The 19,284-nt window shown below is 38.1% G+C and overlaps 2 protein-coding genes across 6 annotated transcripts in view; one reads left to right on the top strand and one right to left on the bottom strand.

Moving 5' to 3' along the window:
• The window catches only part of CEP290 (centrosomal protein 290), an 85,516-nt gene extending 82,522 nt beyond the window's left edge, over window positions 1-2,994 (top strand). For 3 of the 5 annotated variants that reach the window (XM_055118086.1, XM_055118088.1, XM_055118085.1), the window contains 2 exons: window positions 1,002-1,084; window positions 2,205-2,994. In XM_055118086.1, the coding sequence (XP_054974061.1) occupies window positions 1,002-1,084; window positions 2,205-2,435 (314 nt within the window). In that variant the 3' untranslated portion in view covers window positions 2,436-2,994. The remainder of the gene's footprint in view (window positions 1-1,001; window positions 1,085-2,204) is intronic. The other 2 variants (XM_055118089.1, XM_004602719.3) reach the window with 1 other exon arrangement.
• Window positions 2,995-3,135: 141 nt separating this feature from the next.
• On the bottom strand, window positions 3,136-16,528 carry RLIG1 (RNA 5'-phosphate and 3'-OH ligase 1). The gene is made up of 7 exons (XM_004602717.2): window positions 16,336-16,528; window positions 12,857-12,974; window positions 9,153-9,248; window positions 7,949-8,065; window positions 6,044-6,241; window positions 4,696-4,865; window positions 3,136-3,338 (listed from the first exon to the last, which is right to left on the bottom strand). The coding sequence occupies exons 1-7, from the start codon at window positions 16,423-16,425 to the stop codon at window positions 3,150-3,152; spliced, it is 978 nt and encodes a 325-aa protein (XP_004602774.1). The 5' UTR covers window positions 16,426-16,528; the 3' UTR covers window positions 3,136-3,149.
• Between the last annotated feature and the right edge of the window lie 2,756 nt (window positions 16,529-19,284).

Raw genomic sequence — 19,284 nt, 5'->3', positions numbered from 1 at the left:
CATATTATTAAAGATCAAAAGCAAAAACAGGAATAAAAATAAGTGGTCATTAACACAACTTTTAGAAAATGCGATACATACATACACATAGGATATATACATATATCATTCCACGGATTAAGACAGTTAGCTTAACATGGCATCTCAGTGACTTAAGAAAACAATGGTAAAAAATTAGTGCTTTCTGCAAAAGTTAGGGAAGCTCTAAAAAGTATGAGTTTATTTTGCCTTCCAGTGGAAAGGTGGGTACTGCTGATTCTATTTCCATGAAAAAGGAAGAGTACAGTACTTGTCTCCAAGTTTATAACTAGAGAACTGTCCAAAGGCACCTAAATAGAATATGCTTCTATTTAGGAAATAGAAGTTCTGGAAAACCTTTCTGCTGCTCATTATTTTCTCAAATACTGCAGTTTTGAAGACTTTACCTTCAGTGGCTGTAAAATACAAATATACTATATCTTAAATATAGTACTTAAAAAAAATGCCTCTAGCAAAGATAAATTAAAGCAAAAATAAACTCAGACTGTTTAAAATTAAGCACTGGTGCTGCCTAGTCAGCTTTGTTTTTCTACCAAATATCACAACAATTATTTTTGTATTATCCATCCTGCCCAGCATGTTTTGCATATAGTGATCTTACAAGAAATACGTAGTAAACTATGTAGAGTAGCCAGTACATATGGTCAGGGTATGGTAATAGCTCCTTACCTTAACAACCTCATTCTTTGTTGTATAATTAGAACCTGACACATATTCCTGATTCAGAATCTTTTAAAAAATATTTCCATGTGTGAAAATTAGCTTGACTCTAAACTTCCGATAACTCTTTCCACTGTCTGCTAATTATCTGCAATTACAATGCCTAATTTTTCTGTAATAAAATGTCATATTTACCAAGCCCTAGATTGTTAGTTACACTTTGTGCCTATGTTCTGTAAAAAATTCTGTAATTTGAACTTGTTCTGGAAAAGCTAACTGAATTTTTTATTTTTTCTTTTTAGCAGATCATGACCAATTAAAGGAAAAGGTAAAAGATCTAGAGACACAACTGAAAACCTCAGATCTAGAAAAGCAACATTTAAAGGTAAAAATATTAATTACTTATAATTATTTAGTATTATATTTTATGAAAACATCTATTGAAAACTTTTATAATAACCATCTTTGAGTTTTTAAGCATGTATCCTAAAAATTCCTGGTATTGAATTTTATACTTTAATCAGACAAATGCAAAGGATTAAGAAATATATTTATCATTTTTGGGGCTGGAGAGATAGCACAGCGGGTAGGGCGTTTGCCTTGCACGCGGCTGACCCAGGTTTGAATCCCAGCATATGGTCCCCTTAGCATCGCCAGGAGTAATTCCTGAGTGTAGAGCCAGGAGTAACCCCTGTGCATCGCTGGGTGTGACCCAAAAAGCAAAAATATGTATATATATATTTATCTTTTTGTCACACCATTCATTCTTTAATATTTTTTTAAGTTTTAGAATTCCCTTTAAGAAAGATGTATTTGATATGTTTTGTCTCTTTTAAGAAACCTGTAAATGGAACAAAAAGGCAAGAATATAATAAGTGAGTGATCTGGCTATTAATGGTTATTAGAGATGAAATAATCTTTCAGTAGATACAGTTTACCTAGGTAGAAAAACTCATTTCCCTGAACATACATTTATATTCAGCTAACCTTTATTAAAAATTAAATTTAAAAAGAAAGTATAAATGAACCTTAAACCAAATATTATTAAAACAACTTTAGTGCTGTGAATAGCCAAGTCTTTTTGACTACTTTATTGAAAGTAATTGATACAATTTTGGGCAAAAAAGGAATCTTTCCCTGCACACCCAGCTCCAACTAATAATTTTAGTATCAGGACAAAGTTTATGGAATAATTTGACAGTTAATAAATTAGTTTATTAAAAATAAAACATTTTAGTTATATGTTAAGATTTTCTGAAAATCTATCTTCCTAAGTATTTTTTGACTATTCACATTACTGAGGATAGGCACTGATGTTTGTATTAAGTCTTATGTTTTTTTTCGATGGATGAGCCCACACCTGGCAGTGCTCAGGGCTTCTTCCTGGCTTGGGGACCGTATGTGGTACCAGGGATCAAAGCCAAGTAAGCTGCATGCAAGGCAAGTGCCTTACCCACTGTACTAAAGAATGCATTATATCTTAAATATAATTTGTTTCTATTTAGGAGGAAATACATAAGCTAAAGAAGGAACTGGAGAATTTTGATCCTTCATTTTTTGAAGAAATTGAAGATTTGAAATATAACTACAAAGAAGAAGTGAAAAAAAATATTCTCTTAGAAGAGAAACTTAAAAAACTTTCAGAACAATTTGGAGTTGAATTGACTAGCCCAGCTGCTGCTTCTGAACAGTTTGAAGATGAAGAGGAAAGTTCTACTAATTTCCCTGTTTATTAAGGGACACCTATAAGTGGAATTTAACTTTTTTAACTTTGTTAAAATTCCATCTGAAAATCAAGTATGTCTGACCTACATGATCTCCTTCCCAATAATGTATTATATAAATTGGAATTTTTAGTCAACAAACACATGAAATGTTTAGCCATTAAGAGAAGTATATATTTTTAAGAGATTTTTAAATAAGTTTTGACTAGCAAATAGGCAGTGTGCTATGGGGAAATTTCTGTACATTCATAGTATTTGAATTAAGTGTTTAAAAAAGTATGAGGCTGTAAACTTCAATAATTTTAACATTTAAACTGTTTAAGGTTCTCAAGTATATATGTTTTATATATATATATTGTATGTACAAATAGGAGGTTGAGCCATGTTTTATTAACAATTTAGCAAGTTTTAAGTTTAAATTATTAAAAAAAAATGTCTAAAATTGGTTTTAAGTTGTTCTGTTATAGTACACAAAACCAACCCCTATACAAACTGGGGGCCTTACCGTTGCTCATATTTTTTAAGTCCACAGGCTTATATGCGATTTTGAATAAAATTTTGAATAGATATCTGCAGCTGTGGAATTTGCTTCTTCAGATGCAAGAAAACCTATATTAAGACACTGAACAAAGTAGAAACCTTGAGTTATTTTACCTTTTACATACGGCAAAATATTCAAGATTCAAATGTGGCAATAATAAAGCTGGATTTAATTCCATTTCCAGTTTATACTTCAAGTATTATATCTTTGAGCCTACTAAATTTCTGATTATCTATTTTTGAAAAATAATTAAACAAACTTTTAGTATCAGAGTCAAAGTCATATTTGTTTAGGTTCATGTTGATGACAACTGGTTTTGAATTCATATAAGGATCCGGAACTGGCCAGCATAAACCAAGATGATGGCGATGAACCTGTAAGAGAAAGAAGGGCATGAGCTTTAGTCTGTTTTATATTCACTCACACAGAACTCCCAGGTACATGCTTGACCTTCCACTTGATCCTACCGTTATCTTTATCATAACTATTCTCCTGACATATACATTGCTTATTGCCCGTCTTCTCTGAGAATATGAACTTCATGAAGGCAGAGATACTGTTTTGACAACTCTAGTTCCAGCACTGGAAACATGCTGACAACATAATCAAGGGCTCCTTAAAATGTTTGTGAATAACCATTTGCTGCTGAGGACCAGAGGTAGCAAAATGAATATTGTGGATTGGGAGGCTTCTACTCAAAGGATGTATCATGTGGCTGGCTGATTCTTTGTTTCTCTTTTCCCTTGATTTTTATGTTTTAACCGCATTTAACTAATTGCAATATGGGCCTGTTTGGGAGATGAGAGTGGAGAGCATCTGTGTAAAGTTGAGGGCTCTAAGCACAAAAATACCTTAAATGTCACTAACAGTTTTATGCACTGCAGTAATTGCCACAAATGGATAGAAAAGGGATAAGTCCCAGATAATGTTTAGGAGAGTGATATAACTTAAATATGAATCTCACCTTAATTATGACTCATGTGATTGAGTGAAAGTGTACAGACTCAACAGGATATATAAGAGAAGGGGATTAAAAAGATAATGAGGCTTAAGTGATAGCTCAGGGGACCGGAGCTCCTGATTTGCCAGGTTCGAGCCTCAGCACCGCATGATTATCCACCACTGCCTGGAGTGAGCCACAACTATCGAGCTAGGACAGGAGCCGGGGATACTGCGGATGTGGCCTCAAAACAACCAAAATGTTAGCTTCAGAAAATTACCGGGAGTCAGGGAGTTGCTACATCTAAGTCCTGCTTTATTATTATTATTTTTTCAGTAGAAACTACTGAAAGTGCTGGATGCGGGAAGGAAACACAGGGATAACACTCAGAGCCTCATGCATGCTGGGTATGCGCTCTACGACCCAGCCCTACATTAGTTTTGAATGGTACAAATTTCAGCTACCTGTAGGAGGTCCAACAGGTGAATACAAGAGACCCAAAGAAAGGATGCTAGGTATATGCTATCGTTCACCTTGGCACTCTTACAAATTTCTTACAAATTCTGTAACCAATTAAATATGGGAGAAGCTGAGTTAAATTAGTACAAAACATGTCACAGAGCATTACTCTACAATGTGACTTTCAAAAAAAGGGGATATGTAGTACATACAAATAAAGGATTTTAATTTCACAAATACATATTTGAATTATTGCAACATGTGGGATAGTTTAGTGGCACTTTTGTTTTAGGATCTTAACACATAATTACAGAAACTACCTTCTGTATTACCTTGATTAAGCAGCCATCATTGCAATGCCACACTATTCCTTCAACTTTACCCTCTCTGCAACCTTCAAACCAGGATAACAGATCCCTGTGCCTTAAGGGAGGCAGATTTCTTATTTGAAATGCTCCATGTGGTATAAGAAGATGTAATGGATGTTTCTTGCTTCCTAATCCTAAAAGGTAAAAAACTGCTGTTAGTTATACAAAGTGTTCAGGAAAAAAAAAAAATAAGAATTTACTTTTCTAAAGTAAAATAAAACAGCCTTTAAAATAACGTAGGAATAAATTTATTTATTCTATTTATTTATTTATTTTATTATTCTATTTATTTTCCCCAGAGCCGGGAATTAAACCCAGGGCCTCCTGTGTTCTGTGGCTGAGCCATGTCCCTAGCACACACTAGGAACAAATTTACCATGAGTTTAGCTGGTTGCTTTCAGACCAACTACTACAATGCTTCTCACACCAACATGGCACTGTCTCCGTTAACCCAAATTCTACCTTCATACTATGTCAAGAGTAGGAGCACTATGACATACAGGCCAAGTATCTGTTGTTACAAATAACTTGTATAAAATACAGCTACAATTGGTCAGCTAGGTACAGACTACAGCCTCTTTCTTGTATCACAAGACGTGAAAATTTACTATCTGTTCTTTTACAGAAAAAGTCCACCAACCCCTGTTCTATGTTGATAGTCACATCCAGTTATCATTCAGGGTCTGCCAGAGAGCCACGTCACCAGTCAGATAGCTTGTATAATTACTATCTTGGGTTCTTTCCACTTCTAAATCAGTCTGCTTCTGGATTTCACTCTTGCGCCTGCAATATCTCCAGGCTTCTCTTTATCTCCTACCTACAACATATTCCATAGTATCCTCAGGACTTTTACTTAGTTCACCATGGTATGTATTTTGATGCCCGGCACACTATCCATTTTCAGTTATTTACTTTACTGTTAGTTATTAATACCAATTACCTAGCCATGAAACGCACATGGTAATTTTCAATAAATTCAGTATACCTAGATATTTTATAAAGCAACAAAGTTACATAGAATTTGTATAAACTGTTTGTTGTATAGTATTATGGGATGTTATAGCTCCTTAACTGTTCTATAATGTTATAGGAAATTTCTGAGAGGTTTGGGTTAGTAAGTCAATATGTTAGTCTTGTAAAAAGTACTGCATGGGCATAAAAGTAATAAAAGTGGTTATAATATAGAAAATTATTTAAGACAAGGTCATTAGTAACATGTCATGGGGCAAAGTTGGGTGTATGTATTAAAAAATCTAAGAAGTTCTCTTTATAACAGTTACTAACCCTGATCAGGAAAAAAAAAATTACTTACCATATGGATTTCCATTAATATTTGTTCCTATAAGCTCCAGTGTTTGCTCTAAGAGTTCTGATAGGGGTACTGCAGTAATTTCCAAAAGGCCAAGGTCATCAGGATGATGCTTCAGTACCAGAGCAATCCCAAGTTCATAATTAACTACCGAGGAATGCCAGCAATACTGTTTGTTGCTCTTTTCTACTGGTACCCAACCTACCGTGTAAAGAAAGGCACTTTTAATCACATTGTTTTACTTTGGAAGATTTTTTGAAGATATTTTTATTTGAGAATACACATTTTCCTTTTTCTCTTTCTGGAATAAAAATGTATGTGTGATAAAAATGTGTGTGTGTCTGTATGTTTGAAAGCTTTAAAAAATTGTTGTATCTTTCTTTTTTGTTTGGGAGGAGATGGCTTAAGGCTGCACTGGCAGAGCTCTGGAGTGAGTTCTGGTCATGCGTGGACCATAAAATGTGGTTCTGCAGATTCAAACCTGGGCTGGCTGCATGCAGTACAACAGTCATACCTCCTATATTTTATCTGGCCATTATTATTGCTTTTTTTAAATTAAATTTATTGTCTACCTTCTCTTTGGTTCCAGGGACAAGGGACAAATTCAAGTTTTCCCAGAAAAACCGCAGACCTACTAGGGTTTATACTCCAATGTGACCATCCTATGTTTGGCTTTCATCACTTACCCAAACCACAGTAATAGTCTATTTTCTGGTCCACAAATCTCCAAAGAAACTCATTCACCTTTTATAATAGTTCTTTTAAGAAATTTTTTAACTTATTGGCTATACCCTTCATGGCCAAGGATAAACTCCAAGATTCATTGAGATTGGGTATAAATAAACTTAGGTGGCTGTACGTACCCCAGTAATCATCTGGAGAAACTTCAAATTTTAGATGGGATATAAAGTCCTTTAATACCTGACTGCATTCCACATCTCCAGTCTCAAAGTTTACTATCTCAAGTACCAGGATCCTCTAGCCAAATTGAAGTGCTACTTCAATTCCCAAGACTCCAGTGCTTTCTCTTATGGGTAGCTGACCTGCCTGTCAAGTTCCAGGTTCTCAAGCTTCAGTACAGTCCACTCTACAGAGAAGTCTCCAACTTCTAGGCGTCAAAACAAATTCCTCCTCCTCTGGGGCTGGAATGATAGCACAGCGGGTAGGGCGTTTGCCTTGCACGCGGCTGACCCGGGTTGGATTCCCAGCATCCCATATGGTCCCCTGAGCACCGCCAGGACTAATTCCTGAGTGCAGAGCCTGGAGTAACCCCTGTGCATTGCTGGCTATGACCCAAAAAGCAAAAAAACAAAAAAACAAATTATTCCTCCTTTCTCTTACTATCCTGTTCCTTTTATTTCCTAATTTACATTAGTAATTTCAAAAAAGATGAATAAGGGTTCCGAATTACTAGGAACTAAGAGAATTATTAAGTTCATAATAGGTACTCATGGCCTGCTTGCTGAACTGGACTTTAATAAGGGGTTATCATTCTACTTAGCATATGTGTTCACAATTTCTTCCATGCCAGAAAAAAATACCTGTGAGGCAATATTTCCTCTTACTTTTTATTTAGGTATTTTCTGGAATCTTTATTGTCCCCAGTATAAGAGGCAGAAATTTCTTCATTGTCTCACTAGATTAAGATCAATTATAATTTAATCCTGATAATAACTTCAAGACTATTCCTACTTGTTTTTTAATTTTCACAGATTATAGAAAGTAAAGTCCCTTGATATAAAACACCTGTCATGTATCTCATGATGTACTAAACACATAAATGACTCAAATTGTGTACTGCACAAACACTACACAGGATTACATTAAAATGAAAAATTTCATTTCTGAGTACTCTGTTTTTATATAATAGTCAACACAAAACTGCCACTCAGGAGAAATTTTTCATACCAGGAATGTGTCCATTTTCATCAGGCATTGGATTCCCATTTAACTGTTCTATTTCCTTCGCTGGTATCCAGCACTCTGGAACAGGTTTGAAGTCCTCCTCAACATTCCAAAAAAAATCTGAAAGAGTTAAATAATCTTATATGTGGAAATAATTTAAGGAAATTACTGAAAAAATAAATCAATATAGGAACAGCTACTAAAACACCACAGTATCACCATCTGTCACCATTTCAAAATGATTCTACTTCCCAGTGTTAGGGTACTAACACTTCAATTATTAAACACACCACCTAGAGTCAGTAGCTAATAATCCAGCATGTATACATTTATGAATTTTAATGAATTCAAACTACAAGTAGATATTCAATGAGTCTACGTAGATATTTCAATTAACGTGGAGAAACATTACTGATAAATGTTTAAGACTTACAACAGAATTTAGAAAGCACCATTTTTTAGCCAGCCCAAATGAAAACTTCACTTGTTTACGTATAATTGTATATTTTAGTAAAATTAATGAACCATATAGTGAAGTCATGGAAATATGAGGAAGACCTTTGGGGGCGGGAGGCGGGCTGGGAGTCCTGTCTTGTGACAGGCTGGCCGCGGGTCCATGCCAGTCTCCATGGCGGCAGGGCTGCTTGGCCACCCCTGTCCTGCTCAAGAGCCTCCAGACATGCACCCAGCAGGAAACCATTTTTTAGTTATTTTCGAGAAGATTCTCTTACATATAAAAAGGGCTTAAGGAGCTGGAGCGATGGCACAGCAGGTAGGGCGTTTGCTTTACACGTAGCCAACCCAGGTTCGATTCCCAGCATCCCATATGGTCCCCCGAGCACTGCCAGGGGTAAGTCCTGCGTGCAGAGCCAGGAGTAACCCCTGAGCATTGCTGGGTGTGACCCAGAAAAGAAAAATAAGGATAAATAAATAAATAAATAAATAAAAAGGGCTTATATTAAAAAATGAACACTGTTGATGGAAACATCTTTGGTACATATAGTTAAGTCTTGCATACACTTACACTGTTACTTTGTGGAGCATTAAAAAAAATTGAAAATAATGTACTTTCTAGTTGAATCTTTTGTCATTTGTACCAGTGAAATATAAAAGAATATAAAAAGAAACACAATAGCAAAAATAAGCACAAATTTCGGCTTTTACATCATGAAGAACTAGAAAACAAAACAAAACAAAACAAATTCACCTTTTGAGCTTTGTTTTGAACGCTGAAAGTTTTTAAATCTTTTCTCAGCAAGTTTGTTAGGTTTTCTGTCTAACCGAGCCCAGAGGTATGGCTGACCTAGATAAAAAATGATAAGCACACATGTAATGATATACCTTTAAATTATTTCAGAATGACTTTTTTCCAAAAATAGGGTAATTTCTTAAAAGGTGCAATGCTAGAAGATAAAGGAAAATAAGAATGCAGTCAAACACATCCAAAATGGGCACAAAATAAAAGATATACATATATACTTATGTTTATATATATGACCCCTTCATAAAGCATTCCAAGGTCATACTTTTTCAGAGTAGCATTTGTGAGAAAATAAAGCTATCTTCATACTAAATAGAAACATAACCACACTACTATTTATACTGTTTCTGAAGCACTCAAACTGTGCTAAGTGCTTCAATTCCTAAAGCATTGAAATTTCAAAGGTGGTGTCTTCTTTGGTCAACACTTAGTCAAGGGACAATAGTGGTGATGCCATGAAACCACATATGGATTCTTCAGGCATTTCAGATGGCCTAGTGCCAGCATTCTTTGTCACACCAAGATGGAGGAGCTGCTCCAGGCCTTAATAAGTGCCCTGGAGGCCCTGCTAGTAAGGATAGATACTTAGACGATTTTCTGACCAGTAAAATATAAAAATCTCCCATTTTGGAATCCTTGCTTTGAAAGTGGAGACTGCACAGATCAGCAGCTTCTGACTGGGGCTTTGGGAAGAGGGCTCTGGGGAGAAGAAGAGGAAGAAAGGAAGACAACAAGGAAGAAAGAAAAAGGGTGGGGAGTGAGGAGAGGAGAGGCAATAAACAGCTTTCAACCGGCCTCTCCAGACTCATGGCTGTGCAAGTCTTTGCAGGGACGCCTCTTCTTCCAGTGCCCCTGCTAAACAGTGCATCTTTTCGGGCACTAAATGGGAGATCTGTAAACACTATTTGTTGCTTTCTATATATATATATATATATATATTTTTTGTAATAAATTAGGTGGGACCAGTGCAATAGTAAAGCAGGTAGGGCGTTTGCCTTGCATGTGGTCGGCCTGTGTTCAACACCTGGCATCCTATGGATGCCCTGGATCCCCTGAGCCCGCCAAAAGAGATCCCTGAGTGCAGAGCCAGGAGTAAACCCTGAGCACAGCTGGATGTGACCCAAAAACAAAACAAAACAAAACAAAAGCAATGCATCCATGTTTCTCTATCACGTTAGACATACCTACATATACTGATGTGCATTAAACTTTCTTTCTTTCTCCTCCCTCTAACTCTCCCCCGCTCTCTCTTTCCTTCTCTGTTGTTTTTGTTCCTGGACACACCCAGCAGTGCTCAAGGATCACTCTGGCAGGGTTTCGGGGACCATCTGCGTTCTCTGGGATTGAAACTGGGTCAGTACTATCAAGGCAAATGTCCTACCCACTGTACAAAAAGCTTCTTAATATAAAGGCCTGGTAAGTTCTGCAGTAAGTTTCCTTCTAACTCAGAAGTATGTTTTAAAATACTGATTGTATTTGGTTCACAAATTCTGCATTACTTGTTTGCTCTGCAGATAAGAAACAGACTAAAACTGCATTAAAATTTCTAGTTGAATGGATCTTTTGTTCTTTTAGTCAGTAAATATAAAAAAAATCATTTACAGTATTAAAAATGGCAACTATTAAAAGAAACAGAATAAGATGTCAAGAAACTGAAACCTTTGCACACTACTGGTATAACATAAAACTACTACGAAAAACAGTATACTAGCATTCCTCAAAATATTGAAAATGTTTCAAAAAATTGTTACTTGTATACCATATTCATTGCAGTACTGTACATTATAACCAAAAGACAGAAACCTAAGTGTAGTCTGATGCATAAATGGATAAACAAAATATGGTAAATAAATATAATGGAGTATGATTTAACATTAAAGAAGAATATACAAAGGAAGATACAAAAAATATTAAGAGACTAATATCCAAAGACAGTAGCAACAAGGTCAGGAGAAACTTCATGGTTGCCACAAGTGTGTATGTGTGGGGTGGGGGCACAAATAGGATAGAGAAGGGAGCATTATGACAATGAGACAATGACAGCTGGAAATGATTACTCTGGAAGAGAGCTGAGTGATGGAAGTTGGTAAAGGAATATACATAATATACATAATAACCTTTCAGTACCTGTATTGAGCTACAATTAATGCCTAGATGAAAAGAGAGAGAAAATGAAGAAAAGTGCCTGCCCAACGGGCTGGCTGGGGAGGAGCAGCAGAGGGAGACAGACTGGGGACACTGGTGGTGGGAAAATGTACATTAGTGAAGGGTTGGGTGTTGGGACACTGTATGACTGAAACCCAATCATGATTAACTTTGTAACTGTGTATCTCAAGGTGATTAAATACAAATAAAAGAAAGAAATTTTTGTTTTGCTTTGGATTTGGGGCCAAAGGACAGTGTTGCAAGAATGGGGGGGAGGGGGGTTCCTCCTGACATGCTCCGATCATGCAGTGCTGGCGATCAAACCTAGGCCTCCATCATGCAAAGAGAATCTCCCATTCAGCTTACTGACCTGCACCTTCAAGTCAGAGAGGAAATTTTGTATGAATGAACCTTGAAGACATTATGCTAAGTGAAAGAAGCCAGTCACCAAATGACCAACCCATTACATTTCTATACATAGAGCAGTTAAAATCATAGAGACAAAGTAGACAGTGGTTAGCAAGAGAATAGTGAGTTAATTAATGAGTCAAAGGCTTCCATCCTGCAAGACGAAGCACATTCTGGAGATGGACGGATGGTGGTGAGAGCACAACAATGTGAATGACGCGTACCCTTGAACTGCACATTAAAATTAGTCAACATGACCAATTTTATGCTCTGTGTATGTTATCACAATTTCTAAAAAGGCTTATGTCATTTCAGAAGATATTTCTTTTTTTTTTTCTTTTTGGGTCACACCCAGCGATGCTCAGGGGTCACTCCTGGCTCTGCACTCAGGAATTACCCCTGGCCCTGCTCAGGGGACCATACGGGATGCTGGGAATTGAACCCGGGTCGGCTGCGTGCAAGGCAAACGCCCTACCCGCTGTGCTATCACTCCAGCCCCGATATTTCTTGACAATAGGAATTTCTACTCTATTTCTCATCTGGAGTTGAGAGGAAGAAATCAGTTCTTACGAAGGTTCTTTCAACACATTTCTCCCTCACAATAGCTGTTAGTTTCCACTGAGTTCCTATATTTTTAAAATACATTAAATTATGGATAACTTCCAAATAATAACAGCATTATTCTCAGCACCAGGAAAGATAGAATAAGAAAAGCTTTAGGGTCAGACAAACCTAGGTTCTATTACCAGTTCAGTTATTCATTAATTAAATGGTCTTGATTACTGAAACTAAGATCTCTGAGTTTTAGATTCCTTATCTGTGAAATGGAGAGGCTTACTGTGCAAATTACAGGTAACATGTATAAAGCACTTATTATATCATCTGGCCCTTAATATTAAGTCATCATTCATATTGCCTTCCTCTCCTCCCCAAAGAAAAAGATACGCTGAAGACAAATACAATATGATGAATGTGGGTCTATTAAGCTAGTATCCTTAGGTTTCCAAGGTTTTATCAGGAGCAAATGCCCCGTTCAAGAAAGTCTTTTAGAGTGATTAAGAAAGAAAAGTAACATTTGGAGTACAGTTTGATTTTACCTTTGTAGGTAGTAACATAACAACATGTTCCATCCACTTTTTCTGTTGGTATTGCATTGTATATATCTGCCTCTAATGCCTTGTGACTTATAGTTTCGGTTGCCAAAACTTTAAACGGCTTCAAAAAGAAAGAGAAAAAGAACTGGTTTAAAACAGCCTCTGTCTTCACACATAATCTCACTAGAAAGTTCCAAGTTTTCTAAATTTCACTCATTCTAAGGGACAATGTGTTTATATTCTTCAGTCACTTGAACACTACTACGAGCCTCATCCCTCCCTTCTATGCTAGCACAGCAATGTCTGCTGGCACGGGTTTAGTCATTCACATTTCTCCGTCCATCAGGAAGACTGAATGACCGCACAACATCCATGAAGTGCTGTGTGTCTGGCACAGGTGTTCATGTTTGATTATTCACTTGAGATTAACTACTTGCCAAATCCCTTCTATGGGTTAAGCACTGTCCTTGCCAGCATTGGTAAATACAGAGGGGGCGGGGAAGGGGGTGGGAGAGACAAAGCATGCATCTTTTTTAAACTTCCTTTTTAGCACAAGAGAAAACAAGTGACACGATGTCAGTAGGTGTGATACGTGCAAAGGGGAAGAGGGAGGTGGAAAGGACACTCAGCTCTAACAGTACTAAACTGTTTGCATATTAAATGTATTAATTTTCTATCATTAGGTAGAAAAACCCAAAGAGCACCAAGAATAGGGGGAGGGAGGTGCTCAATAGTTACTACCAACATTTATCTGTAAACTATTTTCAGTTCTGAAAGACTTAAGTCACTGCTTCATATACTAAGTTGTCTGAATTAACATTCATGATTCACATAGCACTGTAGTCCCATTGTCCCATTGATCTTCTATTTGCTCAAGCAGGCACCAGTAACGTCTCCATTGTGAGACTTCTTGTTACTGTTTTTGGCATATCAAATATGCCACGGGTAGCTTACCAGGCTCTGCGTACCGGGCGAGATACTGTCAGTAGCTTGCCAGGCTCTCCGAGAGGGACAGAGGAATCGAACCCAGGTCAGCTGTGTGCAAGGCAAACGCCCTACCTGCTGCGCTCCAGTCCATGATTCACATAATGTGAAACAAAATGCTACACAATATACTACTAAATTGATGTGTATAGGTTTCAGTCTAATAAATGGAAGTACCATTAAGCACATAAGGTATGACCTGTGTGTTTGTGTGTGGTGGGGGGCGGGTTATGAGATTTTAGGAAAATTACTCATCAATTATCTACCACTCTCGGCTATCAATATATCCAAGGGATCCGCTAAGATACCAAGAGGCAGGGGCTGGAGAAGTAGGAGAGCAGGTAGGGCGCTTGTGTGCATGCGGCAGACCCAGGTTCATTCCCACGAATCCCATATGGTTCCCTTGGGCCCTCCAAGAGTGAACCCTGAGCACAGAGCCAGGACACCTGTGCAAGTGCCGCCTCAAAAAATGAAAAGTCAAAAATACCCAGAGGCTCATAAACTTGTCATTACACATGCCTGCCCGTCACAAGGCATGTGTTTCTGAAAAGTAAAGACTGACAGAATTTTTCTTTTCTATATCTAGACACAAGAATTACTGGGGTAAAGAAGTTGATCAAAGATTATTTCATAAAGTACACCTATTTCAAAAAAAATCAAAAATTCTGGACGAGGGGCAGGAGTGATAGTTCAGCAGGTAGGGTGTTTGCCTTGCACAAGGCCGACAAGGGTTCGATTCTCAGCATTCCATACGGTCCCCTGAGCACCGCCAGGAGTAATTCCTGCATGCATGAGCCAGGAGGAACCCCTGTGCATCACCAGATGTGACTCAAAAAGCAAAAAAAAAAAAAAAATTCTGGATGTGATCCAGGTCGTGGTTCAGTCATACAAAAAAAGAAAAAAAGAGACAGGACTGTGCTTTGCATGTTAACAGGATAAATATACTTCGATAGAACAGACTCCACTTCCACAGCAGAGTCCACAGGAGAGAGGACTGAGACGGATCAATGGCTAGATTGAGACAGGTCAATGGTTACAAGTCTTGAATGAGAGCAAAGGATGTATATGCTATAAAGAGTATTATTACTTAATATTAACAAAAAAGGGCTTATTTTTTGTTAGAGGGTTATTTTACAAACTTACTCTCCACCCTGCCACTATAAACACACATACAGTGGTGGAGCACCACAGCCAGACTCAACAACCACTATTCAGGAGACAAGGTTGCATGTGGTTTGTTAGAGTGTAAAAGCCAAAAGCTTGCCAACTACTGCTACAGACATTTAGTTGTAACTACCTGGGTAGTTTTAAGTAGGGGTAAAAAATGTGAGGATGATTCTGGGTGAATCAGAATAATTAGTCCAATATGCAGGAGGTAATTACATGAAAATGATGAAACAGATGACAAAGATATATATTTTTATATGTATTTATCTTATTTGGGGGCCACATCTGGTGGCACACAAGAGTTACTGCTGGCTCTGCACCCAGGAATTACTTCTGGCGATGCACAGGGGAGCAAGTGGGTTGTGTGCAAGGAAAACTCTATTCCTTGTTCTACTGCTCTAGGCCCAACATTTTTAAAAATGAAATGACTGTAGGGCTCAAGCTTTCATTCAGCAAATATTTATCCAGTGCCTAGTAGGTGACAGAAGACCTGATCTAAGAGTAACAGCAGTCTAGGCTTTAAAAACCCTAGTCTTCCAGGAAGACATGGAGGCCAATAGATACAATATAAAGGGAAGCTTAGGGGTGATGTCAAATGACTTTTTAATGTTTTTTTTTTTTTGCTAAGTTGGAAGAACCCCAAAATAACTGAGGATTCAACTAGCAAAGACCTTCTCTATGTATTCCAGAGTTATCCTGACACAAGAATTTTTTTCTGCAGCAGTATTTATGAAGGGTCAATACTGATTAAGCATTTACATCTTGAGCTGAGAACACATGTCAGAAGGTGATTAGGTGGGTATCCACACCCTGTAATCGAGAACAGCAGGTCATTAAGTAGGAGAGTCCCGGCTTCAGGGATGGATTGGGCCAGCTGCCCATACAGTGTCAGTGCCCAGTTTGGAACTGGTACAGCCAGTCTCCCCCACCCCAAATCTCCACTTAGGCACCTCACACTTGAGAAGTGGCCTGGACTCGAGTGAGTGGACTCGGGTGCATAAAGAGTGAGTAGAGAGTGGACTAGGGTGAGTCAAGAGCACGCAAGTTCGGAAGGCGGCTTTTCCATCTCAAAGTGCTTGATTAAGAATCTGATCGCCAGGAAAATTCCCGCTCAGCAGATGACATGCATGTACGGTGGAACTGCCCACATGAGAGCAGGTGGGAGAACCGGGAGCTCAGGCGGTGCGTTGTCATCCCCCCAAACTCTCCCATGCTAGACCTGCACCACCAAAAAAAAAAAAAAAAAAACTTGCAGAAAAAAAAGTTCTGCCCAGCAGAGAAAATCCCACGCGCCGCGGTGCCAGGCCCGGGACCGAGCCCCCGCGCAGTACCTGCTGCTCCCGTTTGCTGGCCGGCTCCTCTTTCACTTCCGTCACGAACGCACACGGCATCTTCCGCTGCACCGACCCCAGGCGCCTCATGCTGGGGCTCCCACGATCCCCCCGGCGGTCGGACAGGGCCCGCGACGATCGTCCTCCAGCCCCGAGCCAAGCACGCCGCCTGCCCGCGCCGTCCAGCCCCCGGAGCGCGGCGGGGAGACGGGAAAGGAAGTGGCCGCCGCTCGCCGCAGCGCCTTCTGGGAGTTGTAGTGCGCGGCCCTGTGTGCGCTCCCGGGAACGTCCCCCGCCCCCACCCCTCCCCCCGAGTCCTCACGTTCCCGGAGAAACGAAGTTCCGCGTCCGCGCTCTGTGTGTTTAAGCGTGTCGAATAACCGACCTACAAATATCTATTTGTTGAATTTTTTTTTTTTGTACCAAAGCATAGAAAGAGCGAATCACTTTATGGGCAGTTGAACGCCATGCTAAAGAGAGCAGCAGGTCCTTAAGTATCTTTTGATAGAGATGCTTAATGATCTGTTATCTTTTCCAAGTTCCTACGGGAAGCCCTGTAGACGTTAGTAGCCAGAGAAAGTAACGTTAGGCGTACGCTTCTTTGTAACCTCGTGGTGTTGTCGAAATCGGATCTGATGCTTTTTTGGTAGTGTGCAAAGTGTAGCCTTAGGCAAATCCAAAACCACACGGACACCCAACAACCAGATTTAGAATTGCATTTGCTTCAAAATGAGCTCCGACAGAGTCCCAGAGACTTGAGTAATTCTCGGTCGGCACAGCTATTTAAACAGATTAATTTGATTTAGGACTTGAAAGGCTATTGGAGGGTAAGTGGCCAGTGACCGAATAAAATATTAAGTAACAGTAGCTTTTCTGTCTCACTGATGAGTATAATCCTCAGTAGGAGTAGTTTTGACTTATTACCATAATTTGTGAGTTTGGAAGAAGTCCAGGTTTCTTTTTTAAAAATTATCATCTGAGGGTATACAACTAGAATTTGATAAAATGAGACGACTCTATCTCCAGAGTTTGGGGACGTTTATTGTACAGAAAGTATTAAGGGAGTACAATATACCGGGGCGGGGGGCGGGGGATAAATTGCATTCACGGGGTGGGGTGGGGGTGGTGGGGGGCTGTTGTTCTTTTGTTGTCGTGGTGGTGGTAATTTAGAGAGGGAGAAGGAGATTTACATTTCAAGTAATTCAATTATCTCTTTGTTTTTTCTCATAGGAAAAATTATCTACAAAAAGGTCAAAATGTACCTTTTTTAAACGAAGGGGATGGAGAACGGTCTAATGCTGTTTTTGAAATATGGAACCAGAAATCCGTTCAGATTTTATAATCAGCTCTCAGTGATTTTGTTCCCAGAGGAATCCTTGGAAAAAACAAACAAACAAACAAACTTGTTTCTTGCACCTCAGAAGGGCCTCACTCAAATGACTTTCTCAACTACCAACTGTCATTTCCCAAACTGCCACAGAATCTATTAGGTTCAATATTCTAGGTCATTTCTGAGAAAGGATCATCTTCCAAAACATTCCAACTTTTTCTTTGAATAGTATCAGCAAGGCTATAGCCATTTCCCAGGAAGAAGTCTTTTTTTTTTTTTTTTTTTCTGTGCTTGGTTTTGGTCAATTCCTAGAGCAAAATCTCTGCAGAAATTTAGGATTCTAAGGCAAGGGAAAGGAATAGGACCATTGATAAACTGTACTCCTGCTCTTGTGGGTGGCAAACAGCACCGTTCCCTGATTCTCATAAGCCTGAAGAGCCAACAAAGAGTCATTCTCAACCTCTCTACTCAGTGTTGTTACTGGATTACAATCTGGAAGACTTTCATTACTGACACATGACTGACTTAGTTGTACTAATTTGTGTAACAGATGAAATTTATTTAATGTGAGTCTACCTGGCCAACACAATATATTATAAAATTTTCAGACCTACCATTCAATACGCCAAAAACAGTAACAAGTCTCAGGATGGAGACGTTACTGATGCCCACTTGAACAAATCGATGAGCAACGGGATGACAGTGACAGTGACAGTGACCTCCAACTTCAGAAACAAAGTTTTATTTCCTATCATTTCCAATCATTCTTTTACAGTGGGAAAAATTACTCCTTGGTATGACCAAAGCTTTCCCTTAAAGACCAGAATGAATTTCACAAGAGAAACAAATGACAAGAAAATGGGAAAAGGAAAGTGTTTCTGAAAGGAAGAAATTCAATCTCCAAGTCCTGCATAAGATACCAAAATGTACAGATCTAATTATAGCCCTTGACAAATGATAAAAAAAGAAAAAAAATACTTTGACCTGTTTGCCTGTCTAGTGGACTACTTGTTTAAAACAGAGTTCGAGGTAAAAACATTTTTCTCAGCCGTCTTTAAGACTGTTTTTATCTACAGTTAGCCTACATTAAATTAAAAACAAATTTAATGTATTATGTATTATGACACCTTCTTAGATCACCTACTAGGAAAATGCTTAATTTCTGCTAGATTAAGCATATTTTAGTACATATGACAAGATGAAGACCTCACTAACTGCTAATTGAAATGCCTGGGAAGAAGAATATTCCACGTTGTTTCAACAGATTTTCAACTTTTTCATGTATTCTGGAACTTTTCTGCTACAGGAAGAAATTATTTCTCCTTTACAACAGTAAAAACTATTGGAATATAACTACAAGATGAAAAACTATATTTATTTTGAGGTACTATTGATATATCAAGATCTGACTGATTTTTCCACAAAAAGATAAACTGTAAGTAAATATTTAATAATTTCATTAATTTATAAATATTAGCCATACTTTTTTTAGTTTTCTTTTAAAACCATCTATAAAAATTGTAGTTTGGGAAGTAACTATTTATAAAAGGATTATTTTTTAATTATAAAATTATTAACTAGTTTGTTTTAAATTCAATCATAATATTAAAAAATAAAAT

Source organism: Sorex araneus, chromosome 10 (genome assembly GCF_027595985.1).
Source record: "Sorex araneus isolate mSorAra2 chromosome 10, mSorAra2.pri, whole genome shotgun sequence".
Lineage (NCBI taxonomy): Eukaryota > Metazoa > Chordata > Mammalia > Eulipotyphla > Soricidae > Sorex > Sorex araneus.
This window is presented reverse-complemented; position numbering and strand designations above follow the sequence as displayed.

Bases quoted from the DNA above. Each gene is read 5' to 3' on its own strand.
- RLIG1 (XM_004602717.2), bottom strand. From the start codon at position 16,425: ATGAGGCGCCTGGGGTCGGTGCAGCGGAAGATGCCGTGTGCGTTCGTG. The intron at 8,066-9,152 runs GTGAATTTGTTT...TAACTCTTTCAG, and splicing joins TTCAAAACAAAGCTCAAAAG to ATTTTTTTTGGAATGTTGAG. The intron at 6,242-7,948 runs GTATGAAAAATT...TTTACACGGTAG, and splicing joins TGAAAATGGACACATTCCTG to GTTGGGTACCAGTAGAAAAG.